This window comes from Phocoena phocoena, chromosome 15, assembly GCF_963924675.1.
Source record: "Phocoena phocoena chromosome 15, mPhoPho1.1, whole genome shotgun sequence".
Classification (NCBI taxonomy): Eukaryota; Metazoa; Chordata; class Mammalia; order Artiodactyla; family Phocoenidae; genus Phocoena; species Phocoena phocoena.
The window spans coordinates 40251026-40278101 of NC_089233.1; the positions used below are offsets into that span (position 1 = coordinate 40251026).

A 27076-nucleotide genomic window follows, 5' to 3' on the forward strand; every position below is an offset into this window, starting at 1 on the left:
CCATCGGGCTGAAATGACAGAAGCAAACCGGCCTTCCCTGAGGCGGCAGGCGGTGGCCTGGAAGGTGGTATGCGTCAGCCCATCCCCGTCTGGCCGTTCGTGGGATCGTTCCCTGCCTTCCGCTTCCTGTTGGTGGGTCTCTGACTCGTGATGGAAACCCGGGGCCGGGGGGCGTGGATGCTGCTTTCTCTCTGCTCAGCCTTGTTGCGCTCCTGTGGTGGGCGTCAGTTTCCAACTTGGAAAGCTGCAAGCAGTGGGCTGAAGAGTAGGAAAATGTGAGAACCAAGTGACTCTCCACCTAAAAGAAACCCACACTGCCTGTCCCCTCTTTAGTCCTGTGCTCTCATTGGGAAGCGTCCAGAGGATATTTTAGTTCTGGCGTCAAGTTCCGTGGTGAGAGAAGAGGGAGAAAAGGAAAACATCATTAGGAAATCTACGCGTGGCCCTGGACCAACCACATCTTCCCGCTTGCTTCGAGAGAGACTGTTTCCAAGATGAGGCCAAGGTTACCTTCGGTAGCTGGCATCACTGGGTGTCCCTTGAGACACCCCCTCCATCCTCCTTCGGGTTCAAGCCGCAGCTGCAGCAGGCAGGGCAGTGTGGGTTCAGACTCTGCTGCAGTGGCCGTGCCACCTCAAGCATGGGCCACGTGTCCCTCTGGCTCGGGGTGTTCCCGGTAGGTGGGAGCTGACGTGGCCCACCCAAAAGTACAGCCTGGAGTTTGGGGGAGTTCATGCTCCTGGGGCTACCCTCAGTCAGGACGTGATGAGAGCCACAGCCCTCATCCTGCTGGAGGACAATTTTGGGAGGAATCTTGGGTGCACCTCCGAGCTTCCGGTGGGATTGTGCCCTAGTTGCCATGGCAGCAGCCATCATATACATCCTCCATTTATAACTTCCCTTATAGCTCCTGTTTCCCTTTCCCCGTCTTGCTTTCCACGTGCCCTCACTCCTTCATCCTGGGATCCCCTTCAGAATAAACTACTTGCGCTCAAGTCTTTGTTTTGGACTTGGCTTTCAGGAAACACAAACCAGGACGCCTCCCAACGTGGCAAATGCTGCATTGCAATCTAAATCATTACTGCAATTTCACAGTGACATTTGAGGGTTTCCCTTGTTTGCCTGGGCCGGCCTCTGGGTATTTGGGGGGGGTGTTGCACAGACTCTGTATCTCCACCATCAAGGGGCCAACCTTCACTCCTTGCAGCCTGTATTTGAACCCCTTGCAGAGAAAAGAAAGCTCTGGGTTTGGCTCTGCCCACCTTTGCGTGCTGGCTGCATTCCTGGACTCCCAGCATCCATGCCCTCCTTCCAGTTTCAAGCTCACTGGGAGAGAGTGGGCTAGGCTCTCTCCTGGGAGCTCTGTTTTGTTTGGCTTGTCTCAGTTACAGGCACACCTGGGAACCAGTCATCATGACCTGCAGGATGTGGGGCTTTGATTGGCCAGGACCTTAGTGAATGAGTGAGAGATGCTCCACTCAGACCAGGTAGACAGGTTATGGGGGAGGGGTCGTTCCCCAAGGAAATTCCAAGGTTGATTCAAATTAGGGGAGAAGGGATGTCGGCAGGGAGGGGTGCAGGCACCACACTCCAGTTTAGTTTAAAAAATTAATTCCCTGATGGAGATTTATTGAATCCCTCCTCTATGCAAGTACTGGGGGCCAATAAAAAAAATTGGTGTCATCAGGTAGCTTACAGTCTAATGGAAGAAAGAAGAAACGTATACAGGTGTTGGAACAGCATGTGTCATCTGAAGCTGCTATCTCCAAACTATTGGAGAATGGATATTGATTTAGAAATTGTGCATAATTAATATTGTAATATATATTATGTATACACATACTTAAGCCTTGTATCTAACTTTGTATTTTTCTGTTTGAAAGAGGGAATTCCCTGGTGGTCCAATGGTTAGGGATCCGTGCTCTCACTGCCCAGGGCCCAGGTTCAATTCCTGGTCGGGGAACTAAGATCCCACAAGGTGTGTGGCCAGACAAAAAATTTAAAAAAAATTAAAAAAATAATAAAAGAAAAGAGGGACCTCAACATTACATAAGCTTCGGGCCCTACGAAACCTGGATCTACCCCGACTTTTTTTTTTTTTTTTTGCGATACGCTGGCCTCTCACCGTTGTGGCCTCTCCCGTTGCGGAGCGCAGGCTCCGGATGCGCAGGCTCAGTGGCCGTGGCTCACGGGCCCACCCCTGACTTTTATATATGAAGAAACATAAAGTTAAGAGGAAGAAAATAAAGATTTTATTAATAGAGCAAAACATTTCAATTTTCCTGGAGCATTATAATTATTAATATTGCTACAGTCTGTGAGTACTGTTTTATTGAGGACAACATGACTGAGTATATTTAAATCATTTTTCAAAATATTAGTTCCATATTTTGAGGAACAGCCAGTTGGAAGTCTGTTTATTTTCATTTAAGGTTCAGTTCAATATTGACATTTAATGGCTGTCCTAACTGAAATAGATAATTCACCAAGATACATAGATCCAAATGGAAGAAAAGCATCCTAGACCGTACCTACTAAATCAAGACGTTAATTTTTCAGTTTCACCCACCAACTAGGCAAAAACTTTTGTTCACGTCTTCGCATTTTTCCTGGTTTCGGTCAATTAATCATGCTACTTTTCAGAAGGTGTTGAATTTACATATTTTTAACAAATGGATTCAGAACTCATTGCAACTCTTTGTGTGTGGAATGTTTTTCATCAGGTGACGTAATTCTGCTTCCGCGTTTTAAGGTGGAAAATATGATTGCTTTAGATGCTGATTTCTGTCAATTTTGGAGGGTAACACAATTTCTTGATATTTGTTTTCAAAACGTTCTCTCCATAAAACAAATTTCTTGAGGAACGTAGGTGCCTTTTCACCTGGTTGTTAAGATGTCACCTTGAAGGGTGTGTGTGTGTGTTCTGAATATACCTGCTAGGTGCATCCTTAGCTAGAGGCCACAATGTCTTCTCAGAAAAGGTGGGCGTATTTGTAGCAGTTGTCTTATTGTAAGAGAGAAATGTGTAATTCATCTTCAAGTTCAAAGAATGTAAAGATTTTACTGTCTCAAATCATATCTGCAAATCTGCTTCACTGAGTACACGTAAAGGGCCCTATGCCGGACACTCTGAGAGCAAGTGAGCCCGGAGGGCCCCACATCCACTCTGCGCTCTGCCTTCACGCCCCTCGCCTACACTGGGTGACAGTGCCCTTCTATTACATTAATTATGGGACATGCTGGCACATGGGCTCAGTGGTGGTGCTACTGTCAGCTTGCATTATAAATAATAAATATGTAATAAGATTGGCACGTGATACAGACCTGGGGGTTCTCATATTTTCTTCCCACTCTTCAGTAAGTCATATAGCCCAGTCTCCTGGGGTACACAACTCTCCCCGAGATTTTTTTAAAAATCCAAGCTCAAGGACTTTATTGGTCAGACTATTCAGGCCCTTCAGTTTTCAGATGCAGCAACTGAGTTAAAGTGATTCAACTTCCCAACAGCCCACAGCTAGGGACAGATCTGGCCCCAGAATCCCAAGTCACCAGATGCCCAAGATGGCGAAGTCCTGAGACCAGAAGCCCAGTCCCCAGGGTCCTTGGAACACACCCATTTGCTTTAGTTAGTAGAGCAGTGAAGAAAGATGGAGCTGTTTGGAAAAGAGGAAGCTCTGAAACCTGGCTGCCGGGACCTGGTCTTCTCTCGCTTTTCGAGGCAGATGCAGGAGGAAGCGTCTCGGCGGCCAGCCAGCTCCGTGGATGCTGGAGCACGCCTCCTGCAGGGGCTTGTGCTCAGCAAGGGGCCTTCCCGCTCCCTGAGGACAGAACTTAGAGGTGGAGAGATCAAGCAGAGCGCTGTCCTGGGAACTTGAAGGTGCTCAGCGACTGATGTCTGAACAAATGGGAAAAGAAACACCCAGCCCAGCAATGGGCTGCAGAGCTGCCTGGACCCTACTGTGCACACAAGTCATGTGTTTAAATGCAGAGTCTCACGCGGGGGGTCTGATGCCACATTTCTAACAAGCTCCCAGGGGAGGCTGATGTGGCTGGTCCAGGGGCCACACTTTGAATAGCAAGACTGTATAACGCAAACAGTTTTGTCCGGGAACCCCGAGCACTTGGGTTCTGTTTTAGGTTTGCCACTAAAATTCCCAGGCCTGTCATTTAAACTTAGCCTCAAATCAAGGGGCATGACCCCTGAGGGAAGACGTAGGGGTCTTTCCTGGGAATTGGGCAATGACTCCCCAGCCCCACCTTGAGGCAAGCGCTGTGACATTGTGGCTGTTGGACACCCACCGGGTTTCAGGCAGGGGTCGGGGGGAGGGGCACAGGGAGGAGAAAAGCCCAGACAGCCTGAGTCTCCTGGAGCCTGGGACAGGTCGGGGTCGCAGGGTCGGGGGAGCAGCGGAGACAGTCAGTGATGCGTCCATCTGTGATGCAAGCTCTGAAGGAGAAGTAGCTCTGGGGCCTTGTGCTGAGGGGACATCCTGGAAGGTCAGGAAGGCTGGGTGGAGGAAGGGGTTCTCCCTGGGAGCGGCCAGGGTCTCTCTGGGCTCCCCTACCTTGGCCTCCAAGTCTTACAACCAGACCTGCCTTGTTTTGCCCGACAGCCATGGCAGAACCTGCATCCGGGGCCAGTTTGGACTCTCGCCTTGCTGGGTGCTTTGGGCTGCCCTTGTTCCCAAGGCCACTCTGTCATGGGCTCTGCCGGCCTCTGTGTCCTGGGGAGGGTGTGTGGCCTGGGCTGTGAGGGTTGGTGTCAGGAGGGAAGGGGAGGCACAGCAGCAGTCAGGACTTCTTGGGCTGCCCGTTCCCTCCCGTCGGGGGACGGGTCATGGGACCGGCCCCCTCGGATGCAGGACACGACTGGACAGCACTTGGTCCACAGCGTGACCCAGAGCCCCAGCAGCCTGCTCCCGTTCACCATCGGGATCCCAGCAGTGCTGGGTAGGGACCTTCTGCCTACGCCCTGCAGCCTCTCTCTGCCTCTTGTGCTTAGAAACACCGTCTTTTGGCAAATAACACTTGAAGCTGTTTCCTGGGGCCTGGGAGCAGCAGCTCAGACTCCACTGTGCTCTGTGCAGAGTCCTGCTCCGCGGCTGGGCGCTGCATTTCTCACCAGCCCCCAGGAGATGCTTTTGCTGCTGCTGACCTTGCGCTCTGTGCAGGAGCCCTGCAGAGGGTGGACATGGGTGGAAGGGCCCATATCTGTGTGCAGGTGGCCAGGGGTTACTGTTCCCTCTTCCCATTAGAGGGACCGAGAAACCTCAGCCTTCCAGAGGGTTTTCCTCTTGAGTGGAGGTGCGGCGCCTTGACACTGGGATGCGGTTTAAGTGCAGCCTGAGAGCTGCGGCTTGTGATTGCCATGGCGCAGCCAGAGGGCAGGAGATGGGGGGCCCGCTGGGCAGGGCGTGAAGATGCAGAGAGAGGAGAGGTTTACCTGGAGTCTGTGGCCTCCCCGCAGCTTCGAGTTCTCTGGATCTGCCCTTCTCTGTCTTTCTGGAAGCTTGAGGCTGTGGAGGGACCCAGTGCCCAGGACGTTCAGCCTCCGGCTTCTTCCTCTCCTGGCGGGTTTGGAGAGCTCGCAGCCTCTCCACAGTCTGTGCTCCTTTCCAAGGACCCAGAACCACTCAGAGCCACACTTTTCCTCCAGCTGGAGAATCAGTGTGAAGATCCACAGGCAAGGGCCAGCCCTGCCCTCCTCCTCCGTTCACCCACAGAGGGTGAGAATCTCGGCGGGTGGGGGGTCAGGATGGTGGCCGTAGGGAGAGGGTGCTGGAGGGGCAGCTGCGCCCCACTCGTTTGCTGGAGAGTCTGCAGAAGGCGGTCTCAGGGCTGCAGGCTGATGCAAACCCGCCCTCTGACCCCGGGGTGAAGACCCAGGGTGCCCGGAGTGGGGACAGCTGTGTAAACTGCAGGGTGGGGTATTTATAGCCCTACTGGGCACTCTGAGCCTGCGCTGGCCTGAGGGCTGCAGCCGGTCCTGCCGCCACGGGCTCTGTCACTTGTTCTGTTTTCTGGACCTTCTGTCCTCAGGGTCGCGTTAGGCTCTGCAAGACTCAGTTTCCTCACCTGCTGCCCTGATCCTCTGGGTGGTTCTCTCCATCCCAGTTTTCAAGAAGAAATGCCGTGTTCCAGATCTGGGGGAGGGGAGAGCTAACACGACCTTTCAAGGGGGCCTGCTGACCCCTGGAGGCCACTTCCCCTGGGCCCCTGAGCTCTGGGACGAGGTGGGACGCGCACAGATGGGCTTTGCAGTCAGATCTGGGCTTGAGTCCCAGCTCACTGCTTTACCCCGTCAGTGAAATGGACGAAACTCCGGGGGTAGCGCGGAGTGAGAAGGTGCAGGACGGCTGCGGGCACACGGGCAGGGGCACGATTCTGATGCTGCTGCAGCAAACCTGCCTGTCTGCAGACCCTCATCTGAACGGGGTCCTTCCCTCCTCAGAGGGTGGCAGCTCCACCTCTCCGCTGGGCCAGGGACCCTGTGTGGGGCGAGGGTGCACATGGGAGAAAGCATGTTAGTCTTAGGGTGAAGCTGGGACAGGGGGCACTGAAGGAAATCCATTCTTGGGGTCAGAAAGCCTTGGGCTTTCCAAGCCCTGATCGTGGAGAGGCGGAAGGGGACAGGGAGACAGAGAGAGAGAGAGAGAGGGAGGGAGGGAGAGAGCAGGAGAGGATGAGGGCACAGCTCTGTAATGGAAACTTGGCTCCCAGCCTCACACTCTCTCCTTCCTTAGTGCGTGTGCTTGAGTCTCAAGTTGAGAACCTCTTCCCCTCCAGCAGGCACCCCGCGCTATCTCCACGGCCCACCCCTGCCGCCCTGCTCGGAGCTGGTGACATGTGAGCCCGCTGCCTCCCTCTTCACCGCTCCCACCCGCTCCCTGACTAATTAGGCCAGCTCGCCACTTCCAGGGCCTGGCAGGCGGAGCCAGGCACGCGGTGGATGGGGGCCAAGGGCTTTTGTTGACATTGCTCAAGTGTAGCTTCGAGGAGCATCCCTTGCCGGGCCAAGAAGTCCAGGGAAGCCGGGGGTGATGAGGGGAGAGCAGCGGGCGCCTCCCCCGATCCCCTCTGCCTTCCCCACTGCCCACCCACTCCTCCCTAAATCCAAGACTGTAAGCCTCCATGTTGTGACCAAGGGGCCCCCTGAGTCTCTGAGAAATCCACGCTCAGCTGAGCGTCCTGCATCCAGTGGGGTTTCAGGACCGTTTTCTTTTGCGTGTGTGATGCTTTCATGGGGTGATGCTCCTGACCTGCCACTGTTCCTAATAGTTTCTGGGGGAAGTAGGTCCAGTGAGACTGTCTCCACCCCTCACCTCGTATAAGGTGCAGGCTGCATAGTGGATCTGTCTTGCTATAGCTGAGTAATATGGCCAGATGGATTTCATCCTCTGCAGGGATCTACCAAGAATGTGGGTTTTGGGGTCACTAGACCTGGTCAGATCCTGGTCAGATCCCCGTTCTGCTCCTCTTTGCTTGCTCTGTGACCTTGGGCAAGTCTTTAACCTCTTTTGTGCTTCGGTTTCCTTATTTGCAAGTGGAGTTAATAGTTCAGAATAAGATGTTAAGATGAAACATGGCGAAGAGTGGCAAGTTCTTCGCACATAATAGACACTCAATAAATGGCTGTCATGACACTCAATAAATGGCTGTCATGATGATTATTAACTGGCAGTGGCTGTGGCCATGGGTGGGTTCCGAGTTGAGGCAGATCACTTCTACTCTGACTTATTTACTCCAAAGGTAAGTTGACCCAAGAGCCAACTGCCCTTTCCTACCTTACCAGAAGTTTTGTTTTTTTCTTTTGAGTTTTTTTTTTTTTGTCTGCGTTGGGTCTTTGTTGCTGCGTGTGGGCTTTCTCTAGTTGCGGCGAGTGGGGGCTACTCTTCATTGCAGTGCTCGGGCTTCTCATTGCGGTGGCTTCTGTGCGGAGCACCGGCTTTAGGCGCATGGGTCTCAGTAGTTGTGGCATGCAGGCTCAGTAGTTGTGGCGCACGGGCTTAGCTGCTCCGCAGCATGTGGGATCTTCCTGGACCAGGGCTCGAACCTGTGTCCCCTGCATTGGCAGGTGGATTCTTAACCACTGCGCCACCAGGGAAGTCCCTCACCAGCAGTTTTGTGAGGACAAAGAGAATGGGGTGTAATATCGTCGCACGGTTCTCAGTGGGAAGTAAGTGAACGCAGTGCTTTGCTTTCATCATTCTCATTTTCTCAGACTCTGGTCTCCACATCTGTATATCAGTGGTCAGTGGTCATATATATATTTTTTGAGATAAACGTTTGTAGGTTTTGGAATCCAGAGGCGCTGCGTTAATAGTCTCTGATTCCTGAAGCTATTGAATCATCGTGTAAAAAAATCCTCTAATTTTCTGCTACAATAGCTGGCTTTATTTTTATATCTCTTAATTGGTATCAGCTTTTCTCTCAGAATTACAGAACCATGGAAATTTGGCCTAAGCAGGAACTTTGCAAGTCACTGGAAGGGATGCTTTTGCTTCTTTGCAGATTTTTGGAATCTTCCTGGAAGGCAGCTATGCTCACCACTATACAAACAACGCACATTGGGATCTTCCTGAATGTTAGGATTGCAGCACCACAGAGCACTTTTCTTTAACCCAGATTACAAGAAGAGCAGAACGGCCAATCTGTTGGTCTCGTGTAGGCTGGAAGATGCCATCGGCATCCTGCCCGCATCACTTTGTCCTCATGTCTTCAGTGCACATGGGCACCGTCCAACTTTCAGCACCTGCGTCTCATTATCTAAGGCCTTTTGCTGGGTACCAGAGCCCACTTTGGTTGGAAGTGCCAGGGAATTAATGTCCCCTGGGAACAGCCTGCATTCCACCCATGGCAGACCAAGAGCAGGTGGATAAATACCCCAGCTCCCTCACCCCCTGGGTGTCTGAGTTGCACGTCTACACTGGCCCCCAGAGGTTTCCAGAGGGGTCAAGTGCTAGTTCAACCATTTTAGCAATGGACTTGAAACATACCTCCATTGGCTGGCTCCCTGGCGCTGTCCCAGCACGGGTGCTTCCCGAGATCACCCCCCACGTAAACAACCTGTGCTCAAATCCCTGTCCTCAGGGGCTGCTTCTGCGGAAACCCAACCTGAGACAAACGATATGGTGTAATGTTCACATTTTAGGTCTGCCCGTTGAATTTTAAGGCAACTGACCTTATTCCTTGTTTATGAGTTTTCTGCAATTTTTTTCCTCTGCTGGTCACCGTTCTTAATCCTAAGAATGAACCATTCAGGTGAACAGGACTCCACAGATGCCTTGCTTTGACCTTGAAATGTCTTTGGGATTGTCCTCACAGTTATGGCCGTATCTGGCCGTCGTGTAGGTTTCTGTATTTCACAGTCTTAAGTTATTGCTTACTCTAGTTGGGCCTCACTTTCTACATTTTTTTGAGAATAAACCTAGGGGCTGTCCTAGCTAATGTATAAAAGTTGTAATTAGCTATTTGATAATTTTACATGTGGAGCAGGTTCCATTTGACTGAGGAAGACCTCAGTTTGTGAGCTATGGATGTTACTGTGTGTCCTGTTGGCTTTAGGTGAGATGCGTACAAGCACTGTGATTTCCAGAAACTTCCATGAGTTTTACTTTATCCATCCACAAAGTGGGAATGGTTACTCTGACACATACTGAGTACCTCCTCTGAGCCAGCAGTGATTAGGTGTCAGAGAGACAGCAGTGGACAGAGAGACAGTGCCCAGGCTCCCTCTTTCTTTCCTGAGCATTGTCATGAGGTTCCAATTATATAATGAAAGTGACATCATTTAGGAAGCTAAAATCCCCATGGAAATTGAGGAAAGGGTATGATGACCTTCAGCTCTTCATTGACCGATTCAGAGCTCTGTGCTGGTGTGGCTCTGTGGGGCGCACCCTCTGGCCTTTTGTGAAGGCCTCTGTGCCCATGAATTAGAGCCTTGTCTTGTTCTTAGATCCATTTTCTGACCACAGCAACTCTGGACACTCGAGAGGTAGCCAAAGCCTCATGTCACATCTTTCTTGAGTTCCAAGCCACTAGAAAGAGCCATCTGTGCTTGCTGTTTCCACATCCCAGTGACCCTCTGAGGTCCCGCTCTGTTGTGTCTTTGCATCTGTCTTACGTGATTGGTCCATGGCAGTCAAGGCCATCGGCCGCTTTTTCCTTTTTGAAATTCTCTTTCTGCTTACCTTCTGTGACACCACTTCCCTTGCTCTTTTCCTTCCTTTCATGATCTTTTGCTGAATGCTTTGACTCTACCTGCTCTGAAGGAATGCTGAGTTTCCCATGGTTTCTTCTTCCGTTCCCTTCTCTTTAGGAAGCTGCATCCATACACATGCCATACTCTTCCCTATTTGCTTATGATTCCCCTGATGTTCTGTGTAGCTTAGCTGTCCACCCTGCGGTGTCTGCACCCACATTACCCGGGCAGCACGCTGCCCTGTGGATGGTCCAGACACTTCAGATCCAACACGTCCTAAGCAGAAGCCACCATATTCTCCCCCGACGGGCCCTTCCGTCTCTGTTCTTTCTCCTGGCACTTCCATCCCCATGGGCATCTCAGCCGGAGACCTCAGCCCTAGTCACGCATTCAGTGATCGACTTTCCCCTTGTTCACGCTCTCATCTCGTGTTTACTGAAATCTTGTTGTGTGGGATTCACTGGCCCAGGCTCTGGGTGTGTTGTTGTGGTGTCTTAGCCTGGGTGACCCCGAGAAGCAGATCCTGAGCAGGTGTTCAGTGGCAGGTGGTGTATTTGGGAGGCGGTTCAGGGAAGTACTGGTCAAGGAGTAGCTGCTGGTGGGTAGGTGCCAGTCACCCTGACTTAGCGGACCCAACCGTGCCCTTTTTTCCCAAGTCCACGTTCAGTGAGATCACGTTGGTAGCTCGAAATTGGCCATGATGGGAATATTTACACCATGGAAGTTGTCCAGTGGATACAAGACCAGGACTTTTTCCCCTGGAGAGTTGGTTGTTCAACATTTCTCAGCATGTTATCGGGTGCAGGGAATTAAGACAGGAAAGGACAGCGGCCAATAAAGTGTGTTTTATCAGGAGAGTCACCTTGTAGACACCTGGAGAGTCATCCCAGTGGAGAAAACTGGATTCCAGGGTAGAACACACACTTCAGAGTCATCCCACTGGAGCGTGAGGTGTTTATACACCGCCCCCTCCCAGCCGTTGGCTGAGGGCTGCCGCTGTGGGAGCCAGTAGGATCCAGGAGCCGAGGAAGCCCTTGGGAGGTGGGGGCAGGATGGTGAGCGACGGTGGCGAGAGGTCTAAGGGGTGTTGGCCGGACTGAGTGCCGATGGCTGAAGGCGCTGGGCACCCAGCCTGGGGACAGGTGACACCCAGCTGTTAGTGATGCGTGGCTGTGATCTCTTTCTCCCCAGACCTTGACTTCATGGACCTCATTGGGCAAGACAGACAGTGGACCGTGGGCAGGAAGTTAATGCAGGTGAATGACTCGCTGACTTCAGAAGATGCAGGGCCGCGGAGCAGCAAGAACTGCACTGAACCAGGTAAGACGGTGGCTGCGCTGGGGGCTTCGCGCCGCGGGCCGGGCTGCCGTTCTCTCTGGTGGAAGCCCAGGAAGAGCTGGATGCTGTGTTTTTCCTTTGAGTTCTAATCCAGAGAGACTCTGAGGATATTTAGGGGCAGGTGTCTAAGAAACTCAAAGGCAAGATCCCAGGGGACAATTCAGGTGTGTTTCTGCCTCTGTTTTCTTTCCCTCGGACAGTGGGGGAGAAGGTGAGTCAAAATGCCGTTATCAAATGTGGATGCTGGGGCTACCCAGAGGATCCCTGAGTCAGCAGCAGGATGGGTGAGGACATTCTGTGGCGTCTTCGCTTTGACGCCTGGAATCGTCTCTGGCTGCTTGTTAATTGGAGCCTTGTTTCTGTCACAGTAAAGGCACAGGTGTTGAACCAGATCCTCACCTGTGATGCTGAGCTCCTTGGAAGAAGTGAACGTTTGTTTATCAGCTGTTATGTTTGATAGCTATCGTGCCTTTCCTCAGAACATTTTAGATCTGTTTCTGAGCTTAAAGGGAAAACTAACATAGGGGGATGAAGAGGACTTGGCATGTCGAGGGCTCAGCTCAGGAAACGGCAGGTACCCTCTGGACGGCTGAGGTCCTGCTCATTTAGACCAGGGGTCAGCAACCTTGTCCCAGGAAGGGTCAGACAGCAATATTTTAGGCTTTGCAGACTCGTTACTGCGTCTATAGTATATTTTAAAAGATTTTTTATAATCCTTTACAAATTTAAAAGCCATTCTTAGCTCGCGAGCTGTGGGATGTACCAGGCCTGTGGCCACTTTGTCAACCCTGACGTGGAGTTCTCAGATCTTGGGGGGCGTCTTCCTTCCCTGCCTGGTGGGGACTTGGGTCTCAGGTGTGTGGTGAGCTCGACCACACAGTGATCCCACATGCAAAGGCCGGCCTCGTTTTGAGTGTCATCTTAGAAGGACATACACCATCTTCATTGCAGCCCAAAGAACCTTAGTCCTCGGAGTACAGAAGGTGAAATTGTGTGTCTGCGCTTTTTTGGGAAGGTAGATAGAGGTTCCCTTTCCCACAGCTGGAAGAACTAAAAATAGATGACCCCCTCCTGGCCGAAAAACAACCTACAGCCCTACATGATCTCTATCCCTTAAGCTGGAGAATGTTAGGGTTCCTGTGGCTGTTATTAATGCTTGGAAGGAAGAGTGAAGCATGTGGCAGCTGCGTGAGCTAGAAAACTGGGGACAGAGGTTTCAAGTGTCCCACTGTGCAGACAGAGCCACCTGTCTTCTGAGAGCTGGGCATGCAGGGGCCTGGCCTGAAGGGCAGGTCATTGCTGTGCTGGGAACCCTGTTTGCTGATCTGGTCTTACAGCCGAAGAGTTGTCAACATCTCTGCAGCTAGTAGACAGGCGGTGACTGGGATGTCAGAGACGGGAGATTCAGTACTAGGGGGCCCAGCCGTTGCCTTGGGTGTACCTTCGTATGGGAAAGAACGGAGTCAGACAGATACAGTGCCCCGCTCTCGGGATTGGGGTCCAGCACTGCGCAGGGCCAGTGGTGATGGAGGGCTTCTGTTTCCTGTAGTTGGGATTGCGTGTTGGGGTGGTGGAGCTGTCTCTCTGTGAGTGGTGCTGTTTACTGTTTCAAGACATGCCATTCTCAGAGTGACAGGTGTAAGAGAATAAAGCACATGAAAGCCATCGCAGGAGAGGAATGACTCAGCCCACAAGTAGAACAGAAGATGTCCAGGTTTCTAAAGAGAGCTCGAGCCCAGCACCTGCTGGTGTTGGCAGGGAGGGCACAGGGCAAGGAGGAGAGGAAAGCCTCCAGGAGGACAGTGGCGGGGGGCGAACGAGAGTTCCTTGTGCTGCCGCGTAAGACAGTTCCAAGAAGAACAAGGACGCGGGAGGAGTGTCCTTGCTTTCCTCATCTGTGGACCACGACCACAGGCACTGGGCTTGAGTTCTGGGGTCCTTGACTCCAAACCAGATTCTACAGGGAAGATGATCATGCCTGAAACAAGGGTCCTGTTCAAATCCTAGCACATCAAGGGCCTGCCTGGAGCCTCTGTCGTGCATGAAGCCTGCTATGACCGTTCTGTTTTCTGAATGTTTTTGGTAGAAAATATCTCTAACTACGCTGTCCGATATGGACATTCAGCGGCCCCTTAAGTTCAAATTAATTTAAATGAAATACAATTAAAAATTCAGATTCTCCGTTGCCCTAGCCACACATCAGATTAGCCGGTGGCTGTGTGTGGTTCCTGGACAGCACAGAACATAGCACATTTCCGCCATCGCAGAAAGGTCCATTGGACAGGCTGGTCTAGAATGTCCATTTGTCTTTGAACGTATCTCCTGTCTTTCCAGCTCAGTTGCAAACATCTTGAGGACATACGGTGGATATGTAAATCCGAGAGCCCGTCTCTTACCTGGGTCTTGGGGTCGCACTCACCTGGGTTTGAATCTTGGCTGAGAAGCTGAGGGCAAGATAGTCAGACTCTCTGAGCCTTTGTGTGTTTCTCTGTGAGATGGAGATGATCATTCCGACCTTTCGCAGCTGCTGTGAGGGTTGGGAGTGATGTCATCAGGTGTGTGTACCCAGCTTAGTGCTGCGGATGGAGGGTCCACAGTGGGACCTCACTCCCGAATTTCCCACTGTCTGCTGGGGGCACCCGTCCCTCCATCACACGAGTATCAAGGAACTAAATACATCCTCCAGCCCCTCCTCTCGGGGATGGGCAGATGTGGCCTGTCTGTGTCAGTCCTCAGGCGGCCCAGGCCCGAGCAGTGGCCCACTGGGTGGAGCGGCTCAAGCACCATCTTGTAACAGAAGATCTCCCCGTGTTGTTGAGCTCAGTGCCTCTGAGGAGCCCTCTGTGTCTATAAGAACGTCATCAGGTCATCGGGACTTCCCCGGTGGTCCAGTGGTTAAGACTCCGCCTTCCAGTGCAGAGGGTGTGGGTTCGATTCCTGGTTGGGGGAGCTAAGATCCCACATGCCTCGCGATGAGGCCAAAAAAAAAAAAAGAAAAAAACAGAAAAGAACGTCATCCAAACATCGTCACCCAGTTGCCTCGGTGCTCTTTCCAGAAAGCTGTCAGAAGTCTGCCTCTTACCCTTGACTGAGCAGATCTTTTATGAAGAAAGTTGAGCGCACTCAGAAGATCCTGATTTTGAGTTGAAACGGAACGGGCTTCATCTTCTCTACCCCTAACCCACTGGAGGATGAGGGGACTAAGCTGGTGGGAGCCAAGGCCTGGCCACAAAACGTTGCCCAGCTGCCCTGAAGAGGCCGGAGTGCCCTGTCCGTGGTGGGTGTTTCCCGTGCTGGGATGGCGTGGGGTTCTGCTCCCAGAGGCTCCGGTGTGGGGCTGGGAGGCGAACCATCGGGACAGCCTCTTTCCTGTTGGTGACGGTGTCGCCGAGTGGGGCGCGCTCACGGGGATGGTGTCAGGGCTCTGTCTGTGCCGAAGGCTGAGCGTTTACATGGGGACCCGAGCGTTTGGGGGCCAGGCTGGCCCTGGGGGCAACAGTGTCAGGGTCACAGATGGGAATTATTTTGGCTCTGGTTGTAAAGCGTGCCTAGTGCTGTTCTGACGTCACAGGGCTTCTCAGGCTGTGTTCTCGGAACCCCTGGCTGGAGATGCCATGGGTATGAGCGAGCTTGATTCGGAGGCTGGTGACGGGGTGGCCTGTGTTCTGGTCCTGAGAACGGTTGGGGGATGGGGCTGGCTTGCTTCGCAGACATTCATTTCCTCACCTGGGAAACAGACCTGGGACTGCTTTATCCCATCTGTCCCTTCCGTTGCACAACTGCAATCGTTTCAGGCGATTTCAAGAATAGGAATTCACAAAATCTTCCGCCCCTGAGATGCCCAGCTCCACTTCCCTTGGTAAATTACTTCTTTGCGTTCCCAGAATCCCATGTCCTACTGTCAGCCTCGTTTTATCCTTCTCCCCCATCCATTTTCCTCTTGCTGTCCATCTCCCTCCCCCTCCCCCTCCCCCTATCTCCTTCTCCCCGCTCTTCTCCTTCTCCCTCCCCATCTCCCTCTCCCTCTCTTTGATAACCAGGAGCCCTGCAGGGCAGTTGTCTTTGGTGAGTGTGGCAACCTTGAGATGGCTCACTCTTCATATGACAGCTGCCACTTTAAAGACATGTTGGCTAAATAATATTCCGTTGTATATATGTGCCACAGCTTCTCTATCCATTCATCTGGTGATGGACACTTAGGTTGCTTCCATATCCTGACTTGTAAATAGAGCTGCGATGAACGTTGTGGTACATGACTCTTTTTGAATTATGGTTTTCTCAGGGTATATGCCCAGTAGTGGGATTGCTGGGTGGTATGGTAGTTCTATTTTTAATTTTTGAAGGAACCTCCATACTGTTCTCCATAGTGGCTGTATCAATTTACATTCCCACCAACAGTGCAAGAGGGTTCCATTACTCAACCATAAAAAGAAACGAAATTTGTAGTGAGGTGGATGGACCTAGAGTCTGTCATACACAGTGAAGTAAGTCAGAAAGAGAAGAACAAATACCGTATGCTAACACATATATATGGAATAAAAATAAATAAATAAATGGTTCTGAAGAACCTAGGGGCAGGACAGGAATAAAGACACAGATGTAGAGAATGGACTTGAGGACACAGGGAGTGGGAAGGGTAAGCTGGGACAAAGTGAGAGAGTGGCGTGGACATGTATACACTACCAAATGTAAAATAGATAGCTAGTGGGAAGCAGCCGCATAGCACAGGGAGATCAGCTCGGTGCTTTGTGACCACTAGAGGGGTGGCATAGGGAGGGTGGGAGGGAGATGCAAGAGGGAGGAGATATGGGGACATATGTATATGTATAACTGATTCACTTTGTTTATAAAGCATAAGCTAACACACCATTGTAAAGCAATTATACTCCAATAAAGACGTTTTAAAAAAAAAAGACATGTTGGGTTTTTTTGGATTTTTTTTTTTATATGGCATTCTTCCCTTGCCTCCTCCAAGATACGGTTTTGGTGAAAATTTGTAAGTTTTTCCTCTAGATCCGTATGAAAAAGACTGAGTTCCAGGCTCTAATTTTTCTGCCATCGTTCCAGCCCTCTGTGAATTTTTAAGGTTGTTTTCTTAGCCTGACACCGCGATTTCATCTCAAGCTTGGAAACATTGTCTTTTGGCAAATAACATTTGAAACTGTTTACTCAGATGACCTATTATGAGAAACTCAACTTTGAATAAATTCGATCCATGGAAAATTAAGTTAGCTAGATGTAATACTGAGGGTGGTACACAACTGTAGCAGAGATGGATTCTTGGGAATATTTATTGGTACACTTTGCAGAATTTTCTTTCTACACTTTTCAGTCTGTTTTCAGAAAAAAAATCTATCATCTTTTGGGTTTTAGTTCTTTGATATTTTAAGGAAATGATCTTTTCCTCAGAGTGCCTCTTTCAAAGAAACTTGGGAAGAAGGAAGCTATTTAAAATGATAGCCTTTGGCGTGGGCTTCGCTCTGGGATCACTGTATTTTCTTTCTTTCTTTCTTTCTTTTTTTTAAAATTTTATTCGAGTATGGTTGATTTACAACATTGTGTTAGTTTCAGGTGTACAGCAAAGTGATTCACTTATACATATACATATATTCATTCTTTTTCAGATTCTTTTCTCATATAGCTTATCACAGAATATTGAGTGTAGTTCCCTGTGCTATAGAGTAGATCCTTTTTGGTTGTCTATTTTATATTTAGTAGTGTGTGTATGTTAACCCCAAACTCCTGATTTATCCGCCCCCCATGTTTCCCCTTTGGTAACCATAAGTTTGTTTTCGAGATCTGTAAGTCTGTTTCTGTTTTCGTTTTATTCCGATAAAGTGCTCGGCTCCCTCCCTCTGCCTGGCTTGTAGGGTTTGAGGTCTCTGGGGGTGGGGAAGCCACCCTGAGCCTTTGCTGCAGGACAGAGAGGCTGGTGGGCACTTGCCCCACGGGGCTGTGCAGGAATGTTTACTGGATCAGGTGGTTGTTTACCGGAGTGGCCAGAAACCGCACAATCTAAGAGTCACATGTGAGCGTCCTAGAGGAGGAAAGTCAGAGGTGGGAATGAGAGAAGCAATACGGGGTGAGTCCAAGGGTAAGTGTGGGCCACGAACAGAGCCTGGAGGCCAGGCTCGGAGTGGCCAGCACGCGCAGGCTGGTCCAGGTCCAGGTTGTGAACAAAGGCAGGGTTGGGATCCGGCTGTTCTTGAGTTTAAACCATAACATCAGGGTCAGCTGATTTAATACCACGGGGCTGGGCATGACCAGTCTACAGAGCACTAAAGGTCCACATTGCTCACCTTTTGCTTGAAAACAATGAGACCCAGAGGGCATAAATGACCCCCAACTGCCCCCGTGGATAATCAATGCATGTCAAAATAATTATCTAGAAAATCTGACCTTTGCATGATCTAGAGGAACACAGTCCTGTAGAAATATAATGCAAGCTACAGATGTAATTTAAAAATTCCTAGTAGCTACATTAAATACTTGAAAAGAAATAGGTGAAGTTAATTTTAATACTATATTTGATTTAACCAAATATTTCCAGAATATTAGGAATGACAATTTTCAATCACCTCCGTGTTTTATCCCTGGGTTTGAACCCAGGAAACAACGAAGATTTTTTTTTTTAAGTTTTAAAGTGTTTATTGTACTAGCTCATATAACTTTCACTAACTTCTCTCTGCAGTTGTAATTTTCATAATGATTCAAATAATTGCTGTTGACATTCTTAAGTGGAACATCTTAGAAACTCATTGAGATCTGCTTTTTAATCTGTGTCAGATTCTTTACTGGATTAGGGTTATTGTAGCTGCTGTAACAAATAAGTCCTGTAGACCTTGGGGTAATATAAAAGAAGTTTCTTTCTCACGTGAAGTTCTGGTCTGTGGGTGGCCTTGCTGCTAGAGGTGGTCCATGGACTCTGGAACCTTCCATTTTGAGGCTCCCTGTCCTCACACTTGGTTTCCAAGATACTGTGCTTTAAGGGGAAAGAACCAGGAGGGCTGTGCATAGCTGAGTTTTATGGACCAGACCCTCCCTCCTGCTCACATTCCATTGGTCAGGACTCTGTCCATGACCACTTCTAACTGTAAGGGAGCCCGGGACATGGATTTTAGCCCAGTGCCCTGGAAGAAGAGAAAGCAGTTTTCCCCTCCAGACTTGTTTCTTATTGAAAAAAACAAACGTCTCAATTTTCCTTTATGCCTATCTTATTTCAAAAGCAGTATCCCCCCTGTATAGAGAAACCGTAACCCAAACTTACATCTTCTGAGGCTGGCCTAGCTCTTGGCTTAAGCTTCACGATTCTCACCTGGTCAGGTGACACAATTCGATTCTCTTTTCACCTTGAGAGGATCACAAATCAGGTAGAAATTGTCCCAGTTCTGTTTGCAAATTGCATCTTTTCTTTGTAAATGCAAGGAGCCTAGGAAAAACAGTGAGTGTTTGAGAATGCGTGAAGTCATCGACGGTAATGTGGAAAGAGCTTGGGTTCCAGAGTAAATCCTAAATCTCAGTTTTTTGTCACTTTCGACCTATGTGATGCCAGGTGAGTTTCCTAAATCCTTCGAACCTCCTTTCCGCCATCTGTAAAACACAGATTAAGATGCCCGCGCATGGAGTGACGTAAGCTTCGTAAAACAGCAAAACCTCAATCATAGTAGGTGCTTAATAGATCGTGGCTACGTTATCTTTGTTACCAGAAGGATCCTTGGGGGTCTTGTTTAAGAGAAGAATAAATTTTCATCCTCTAAAAATGCTTGAAAACCCCTGGTCTGGACTAACCCCTTGTTCCAGAGTGTCTGGGGTTTCCAGACCACCTGTGCAATCTTCCTTGCACCTTGGAATTGCTTCCCTTTGGGTCAGAGGGTGACGCGTTCATGCAGGGTCGTCCGCAGGTGAGCGCGTGGTGACAGTGAGCACACCTGTGTGTGGAGCCCACAGGCAATGGAATGGGGGGGGCTGGGGACACCCACCGTGGGCTCAGCTCAAGCGTCAGCCAGCTCCTGGCCCCACAGCTCTCCTTGGCTGCACCCTTGTGGTCTGTGGCAGCAATGGCCACTTCTTCCGTGTGGCCAAGGAGCAAATGCGGCCCTGGGTGCGTCTCCAGCCCTCTGGGGTTCATTCTTGCCTGGTCCCCACTCCTGAACCGCTTCTGCGGCAGCACCATGCCTGGGGTGACTGGGGGCTCTTTCCTTGAATTATGCATTTGGAATTTATCTTGTCCCACAGGTAATCTCGTTTCACTGATGATGCCAGGACCGAGGTCTAGAGGCGTGAAGGGGCGTCTCTAGGGTCCACCTCTGGCTGGCAGCAGAGCGAGGACCAGCATCTGCATTTCCTGCCTTTTCTGACCTCTTGCCCCAAGGCTGGGCTGTGTCCCCTCGCCTTTTTGTGAGCGGAGTCAGCCTGAAGTCACATCTGCGTATGGGGGTCCCCAGGAGGGCACCACTCTGTCCTCACCTGAGTGCTCTCAACTGCCTGAGGGCAGCGGTTCTCACGGTGGGGCAGACCAGTGCCAGCAGCAGCCCTGGGAGCTTGTCAGAAATGCCCCTTCCTGGGCGCCACCTGAGCCCTGCAGGTCAGAACCTCTGGGGAGGGGCCCAGCCATCCGGATTTCCTAGGCTCCTGTGGCGTGGCGTGTGCACTGCGTTGTGAGGGACCCCGAGGAGATTTCAGTCCAGGCCCCATCCCAGGCCAAGGAAACCCGAGTCTCTGGGACTGGGAGCCAGGCACCAGTGGTTGGAAAGCTGCCAGTGATGCCGGGGTGCCGCCGAGGCTGAGAGCACGGCCTGAGACCCCCTGCACGCCCTGGACAGCTCTGGTCAGCTGGCCCTGGGAGTCTGGCCGAGGGGAGGGTAGCTGGGCCTCATCTCCTCCTGCCTCTCAACAAACAAACTAACAAACAAACAAACAAACAAACAGACGGAGGGTGTCTGCCACATTTAAGGCACCAGGCCTGTCTTGCTGGGGGCTCCTCATCCATTCAGCATTTCTCGTGAGTCACATGGATAGTCATTCATTTGGAGACTCCATCTCAGGGGTCCCTGGGTTTTCTAAGAGATCTTCCCCTGAGGAACACCAGGGTGGAGGTTTACTTGGCAGTGTTTTAAAATGTGTGTTCTAAGAGAGAAGTTTATAGCAACACAATCCTGCCTCAAGAAACAAGAAAAATCTCAAATAAACAATCTAACCTTACACCTAAAGGAACTAGAGAAAGAAGAACAAACAAAACCCAAAGTTAGTAGAAGGAAAGAAATCATAAAAATCAGAGCATAAATAAATGAAATAGAAACAAAGAAAACAATAGCAAAGATCAATAAAACTAAAAGCTGGCTCTTTGAGAAGATAAACAAAATTGATAAACCATTAGCCAGGCTCATCAAGAAAAAGAGGAAGAGGACTCAAATCAATAAAATTAGAAATGAAAAAGGAGAAGTTACAACGGACACTGCAGAAATACAAAGCATCATAAGAGACTACTACAAGCAGCTCTATGCCAATAAAATGGAAAACCTGGAAGAAATGGACAGATTTTTAGAAAGGTATACCTTCCAAGACTGAACCAGGAAGAAATAGAAAATATGAACACACCATGGCAAGTAAGGAAATTGAAACTGTGATTAAAAATCTCTCAACAAACAGAAGTCCAGGACCAGATGGCTTCACAGGTGAATTCTATTAAACATTTACAGAAGAGCTAACACCCGTCCTTCTCAAACTCTTCCAAAAAATTGCAGAGGAAGGAACACTCCCAAACTCATTCTACGAGGCCACCATCACCCTGATACCAAAACCAGACAGAGATACTATAAAAAAAGAAAATTACAGACCTATATCACTGATGAATATAGATGCAAAAATCCTCAACAAAATACTAGCAAACAGAATCCAACAACACATTTAGAGGATCATACACCATGATCAAGTGGGATTTATTCCAGGGATGCAAGGATTCTTCAGTATATGCAAATCAATCAATGTGATACACCATATTAACAAACTGAAGAAGAAAAACCATATGATCATCTCAATAGATGCAGAAAAAGCTTTTGACAAAATTCAACACCCATTTATGATAAAAACTCTCCAGAAAGTGGGCACAGGGGGAACCTACCTCAACAGAATAAAGGCCATATACAACAAACCCACAGCAAACATCATTCTCAATGGTGAAAAACTGAAAGCATTTCCTCTAAGATCAGGAGCAAGACAAGGATGTCCACTCTCACCACTATTATTCAACATAGTTTTGGAAGTCCTAGCCACGGCAATCAGAGAAGAAAAATAAAAGGAATACAAATTGGAAAAGAAGAAGTAAAACTGTCACTGTTTGCAGATGACGTGATACTATACATAGAGAATCCTAAAGATGTCACCGGAAAACTACTAGAGCTAATCAGTGAATTTGGTAAAGTTTCAGGATACAAAATTAATGCACAGAAATCTCTTGCATTCCTATACACTAATGATGAAAAATCTGAAAGAGAAATTAAGGAAATAATCCCATTCACCATTGCAAAAAAAAGAATAAATTACCTAGGAATAAATGTACCTAAGGAGGTAAAAGACCTGTACTCAGAAAACTTTAAGACACTGATGAAAGAAATCAAAGATGACACAAACAGATGGAGAGATATACCATGTTCTTGGATTGGAAGAATCAATATTGTGAAAATGACTATACTACCCAAAGCAATATACAGATTCAGTGCAATCCCTTTCAAATTACCAAAGACATTTTTTACAGAACTAGAAGAAAAAATCTTAAAATTTGTATGGAGACACAAAAGAATAGCCAAAGCAATCTTGAGGGAAAACAGTGGAGCTGGAGGAGTCACACCCTGACTTCAGACTATACTATAAAACTACAGTAATCAAGACAATATGGTACTGACACAGAAACAGAAATATAGATCAGTGGAACAGGATAGAACGCCCAGAGATAAACCCACGCACCTATGGTCAACTAATCTATGACAAAGGAGGCAAGGATATACAATGGAGAAAAGACAGTCTCTTCAATAAGTGGTTCTGGGAAAACTGGATAGCTACATGTAAAAGAATGAAATTAGAGAACTCCCTAACACTATACATAAAGATAAACTCCAAATGGATTAAAGACATAAATGTAAGACCAGACACTATAAAACTCTTAGAGGAAAACATAGGAAGAATGCTCTTTGACATAAATCACTCTTTGACCCACCTCCTAGAGTAATGGAAATAAAAACAAAAATAACTAAATGGGACCTAATGAAACTTAAAAGCATTGGAAAGCAAAGGAACTATAAACAAGATGAAAAGACAACCCTCAGAATGGGAGAATATGTTTGCAATGAATCAACGGACAAAGGATTAATCTCCAAAATATATAAACAGCTCATGCAGCTCAATATTAAGAAAGCAAACAACCCAATCCAAAAATGGGCAGAACACCTAAATAGACATTTTTCCAAAGAAGACATACAGATGGGCAAGAGGCACTAGAAAAGCTGCTCAACATCACTAATTATTAGAGAAATGCAAATCAAACCTACAATGAGGTATCACCTCACAGCAGTTAGAATGGGCATCATCAGAAAATCTACAAACAACAAATGCTGGAGAGGGTGTGGAGAAAAGGGAACCCTCTTGCACTGTGGGTGGGAATGTAAACTGATACAACCACTATGGAAAACAGTATGGAGGTTCCTTAAAAAACTAAAAATAGAACTACCGTATGACCCAGCAATCCCACCACTGGGCATATACCCAGAGAAAACCATAATTCAAAAACACACATGCACCCCAATGTTCATCGCAGCACTATTTACAATAGCCAGGTCATGGAAGCACCCTAAATGCCCATCAACAGATGAATGGATAAAGAGATGTGGTACATATATACAATGGAATATTACACAGCCATAAAAAGGAACAAAACTGGGTCATTTGTAGAGATGTGGATGGACCTAGAGACTGTCATACAGAGTGAAGTAAGTCAGAAAGAGAAAAACAAATATTGTATATTAATGCATATATGTGGAATCTAGAAAAATGGTACAGATGAACCGGTTTGCAAGGCAGAACTAGATGGATGTAGAGAACGAATGTATGGACACCAAGGGGGGAAAGTGGAGGGGTGGTGGTGGTGGTGGGATGAAGTGGGAGATTGGGATTGACATATATACACTAATATGTATAAAATAGATAACTAATAAGAACTTGCTGTATAAAAAATAAATAAAATAAAATTCAAAAGAAATAAAATAAAATGTGTGTCTATGAGCGTCAGGAGGGAATGTCTCTGCCTGGTCCTTAAGTGGCTCTGACCTTGCCTTCCTCACCCGGAGCCTCCCCAGCTCCCTCCCTCCTTAGCAGGGGCTGACCCAGGGGTAGGGCTGACCCACAGGCAACCATGGGCCTGAGGGCAGGGCCTCGGGGCACAGACTGCCTCTCCCTGTGGCCCTCCCATCCAGATCTGGATACCCTCAGGCCTGGGATGGCCTCTGGGAGCTTTGGGGTAGGAGGTGGCCCGGGGAGGCCAAAGGCTCCCCAAAGGCTCCCAGCAGCCTCCCAGGCCTCAGACTTTTTAAACAAGCTCCCAGGAACAGCGGGCAGTGTGGCCCAGGGATGGGGGAGGGTGTATCCGAGTTAACCGGCTGAGTATGGTTCCCACTGACTGCACACTTGGGCATCAGGCAGTAACCTGTTTCTTCCTCCACCTGGGGGCTCCCATGGCCACTCACCAGTTTGCATCCCCCGGGACTGGCCTGGGCTGACAAGGTTCCCTTCCCACCTTGGAGAGGAAGGTTAAATGAGTCCACGTCTGGGTTATCATACTGGCGCTTCTGAGGTTCCTGATATAGTGTGAAACCATTAGTGTGGCTGAAATTTCTATCATAGAACAATAAAATCCCTGAATTAAAGATTAGCAGCCTTTTTTAGAAGCTTACTCAGAACAAAGTGGATGTGAGCCCAGCCCAGTGGCTTGTCCATCCCGGCCAAGACCTTGCACCCCAGCCCTGAGCCTACAGCGGGATCTCAGGGCTCATGCCACTGGGGTCGGGGACGCTGGGCTGAGGAAGGGAGGAGAACAGGCTGCAGACCAGTGGGTCAGGCCACGCTGGCAGGAGCATGGGAAGGGGGTGTAAGGTCACTAAATAGGCACCCACCCTGCCTCAGCGTCATTGTGAGAACCAGAAGGTCAGGGATACCTACGTTCTGTAAGCATAAAGTACCTCTGGGTGGAGTTAGGGATGTGGTCCAGGGTCCTACAGACCCGGAGAGGAGTCCTGCTTTGACATCCGTGGGCTGTGGGGCCCTGGACCAGTCATTTAACTTCTCCAAGCCTGGGTTTCCTCCCCTGTGAAGTGGGGATGATTCATGGCACAAACAGAAAGGGTTGCCATGGAGAGTCAATGGAATAAAGTGTGTGAAGAACTTAGCACAAGGCAAATACCCAACTGTGAACGGATGCCCATTTCTGGAGCACCCACCATGTGCTCAGGGGTCCCACACACAGGGACTCAGTCATGCATAGGAGGATGTGGGTATTACTCAGGCACTGATTAGGGCATGGACACTGCTCCTCTAGGAGGAGAGTAAAGTCAATCTGGCCTGAACTAATATTGTAATACCTAGGTGGAAAGTAAAAATATTCTTAATTTTTAAAGCATACATGTTGGGTACATGAACAGCCCGTTAGTGTCAGCCTCTGCTTCCCAGGGCGCCTTTCTTGGGGAATGGGAATTCCACTTATTCTGTAATCTTGTTGACTGCCCTGGGAAAATCCATAGAAAAGTCACCAGTGATGGGAATTTTGGGTCTTAGGACTGAGTATGCAAGGTTGGGTGTGCAGAGTGGATATCAGCGGATAGAGGAAGAAGAAATAAAGGGCGGTGAGAAGGTGGGAAAGCAGCTGGGCTTGTTCTGTGTTCGTTTCTCTCCCCTTTCACCATGGTGGGTTTGCCCTTTGGACAAGCCTTAAGTCAGCTCATCCAAAACAAGGTGATCTGTGTCCCATGGGCAAACTGTCCTTCCATATTCCACAAACATAAAGTTTCCCTACTGCCTGCACCATTTGACCACAAAAACTAGACCAATTCATTAAGTTAAATTATAATTTAATACTAAATTTAAAGGAAGGAAAGATGTAACACAGCAGTAGCCATCCTTCTGCCAGGTGTTTTTTATCATTGACACTAGTTTCACGCAGAACCTTGGCCTCTTTGCAGAAATCATTGTGTGTTTGTGGCTCACAGAAGGATGTTTCCTTTTATGGGGCCTGGGACAAATAATGTGGTGCCTGGTGAATCTGCTTAGCGGTTCCCAAGTGCACACAGTCTCTCAGCAGTAGCTGTTATGAATCTAGAATTATTGTCTTTTCAACGCCACAGTGTCATCTGTTGTTAAAATTTTGCATCCTCTCTCTCCCCATCCAGTCTCAAGAATCTTGCCTTTAGGTAGTTTTTTCCCTCACTCCAGCATTTTATTATGAAAATTTGCAAACATACAGAGAAATTGAAAGAATTTTACAGCCAACACCCACAGACTCAGCACCTAAGTTCTATAATTTGCATTTCACTCTACTGGCTTTATCACGTTTATTCATCTCTCCACCCCTGTATCCATCCATGAAGCCATCCTATTTTAGTGAATTTGGAAGTAATTTGCAGAAATAGATACACGCCGTCTCACATAGGTTTAGCATGTGTGTCATTAACTAGAGCTTATGATTTATTTACCCCTCTTTTTGGGTAACATTTATACACAGTGAAGTTTACAAGTCTTAAGTGTACCACCAATGAGTGATGACATATGCAGGCTCCCGTGCCCAGCTTCCACCAAGATATAAGACATACCATCATTCCAGGAAGTTTCCTCATGTCCCTTTTCAGGAAATCCCCAGCCCAGCCCACCCCAGCACAACCACTCTTCTGAGTTCTATTACCATAGATTATTCTGTGCCTGTTCTACAGCTTCCTATACACGAATCATACACTATGTGCTCTTTGATGTAAGGCTTCGTAAGCAGCATGTGCTTTTTGAGATTCATCCGTGTTTCTGTGTGTAGCTACCTCCTTGACTATACATGCACACACACGTACACACCATGCAGATAGACATGTATGCGTATAGATCACACATACACGTGTGACACACTTTCCACACAAATGTTAATATGTTGGGTACATTTCTCTCCAGGAAGTGCCTTGTAGGATTTTGGTCACTTTTCTTAGATACTTATTTTAGGTCCACTTTCAAAGAGACTTTTGTGATGTCTGGCAAATTAGTAAGAGCTTCGGTTGGCCAGGGGAGGTTAGTTATCGACAGGGCCAGTCGTCCCTAATGTCCCCTCTCACTTCCCTCTGGAGCAGAACCATGAACTGGATGGACTCTGCAACCTTGTGGTTGTAAGAAGGGAAGTGGAGGGGGGGAGGGGAGGGCCCATCTCCCTCATCCTTAAGGCCTTCTAACCTCTCCACAGGCAACACTGCACATTCAGTTATTCAGTGATAATAGGAGGTAGGCGAAGAAGGGCCACGAAGG

At 48.8% G+C, this 27076-nt stretch overlaps 1 protein-coding gene across 1 annotated transcript in view; it reads left to right on the top strand.

Moving 5' to 3' along the window:
- The window catches only part of SLC24A3 (solute carrier family 24 member 3), a 463454-nt gene that overhangs the window by 54074 nt on the left and 382304 nt on the right, over nt 1-27076 (top strand). Inside the window, exon 2 of the mRNA XM_065892354.1 lies at nt 11393-11521. Coding sequence (XP_065748426.1) covers nt 11393-11521 — 129 coding nt within the window. The remainder of the gene's footprint in view (nt 1-11392; nt 11522-27076) is intronic.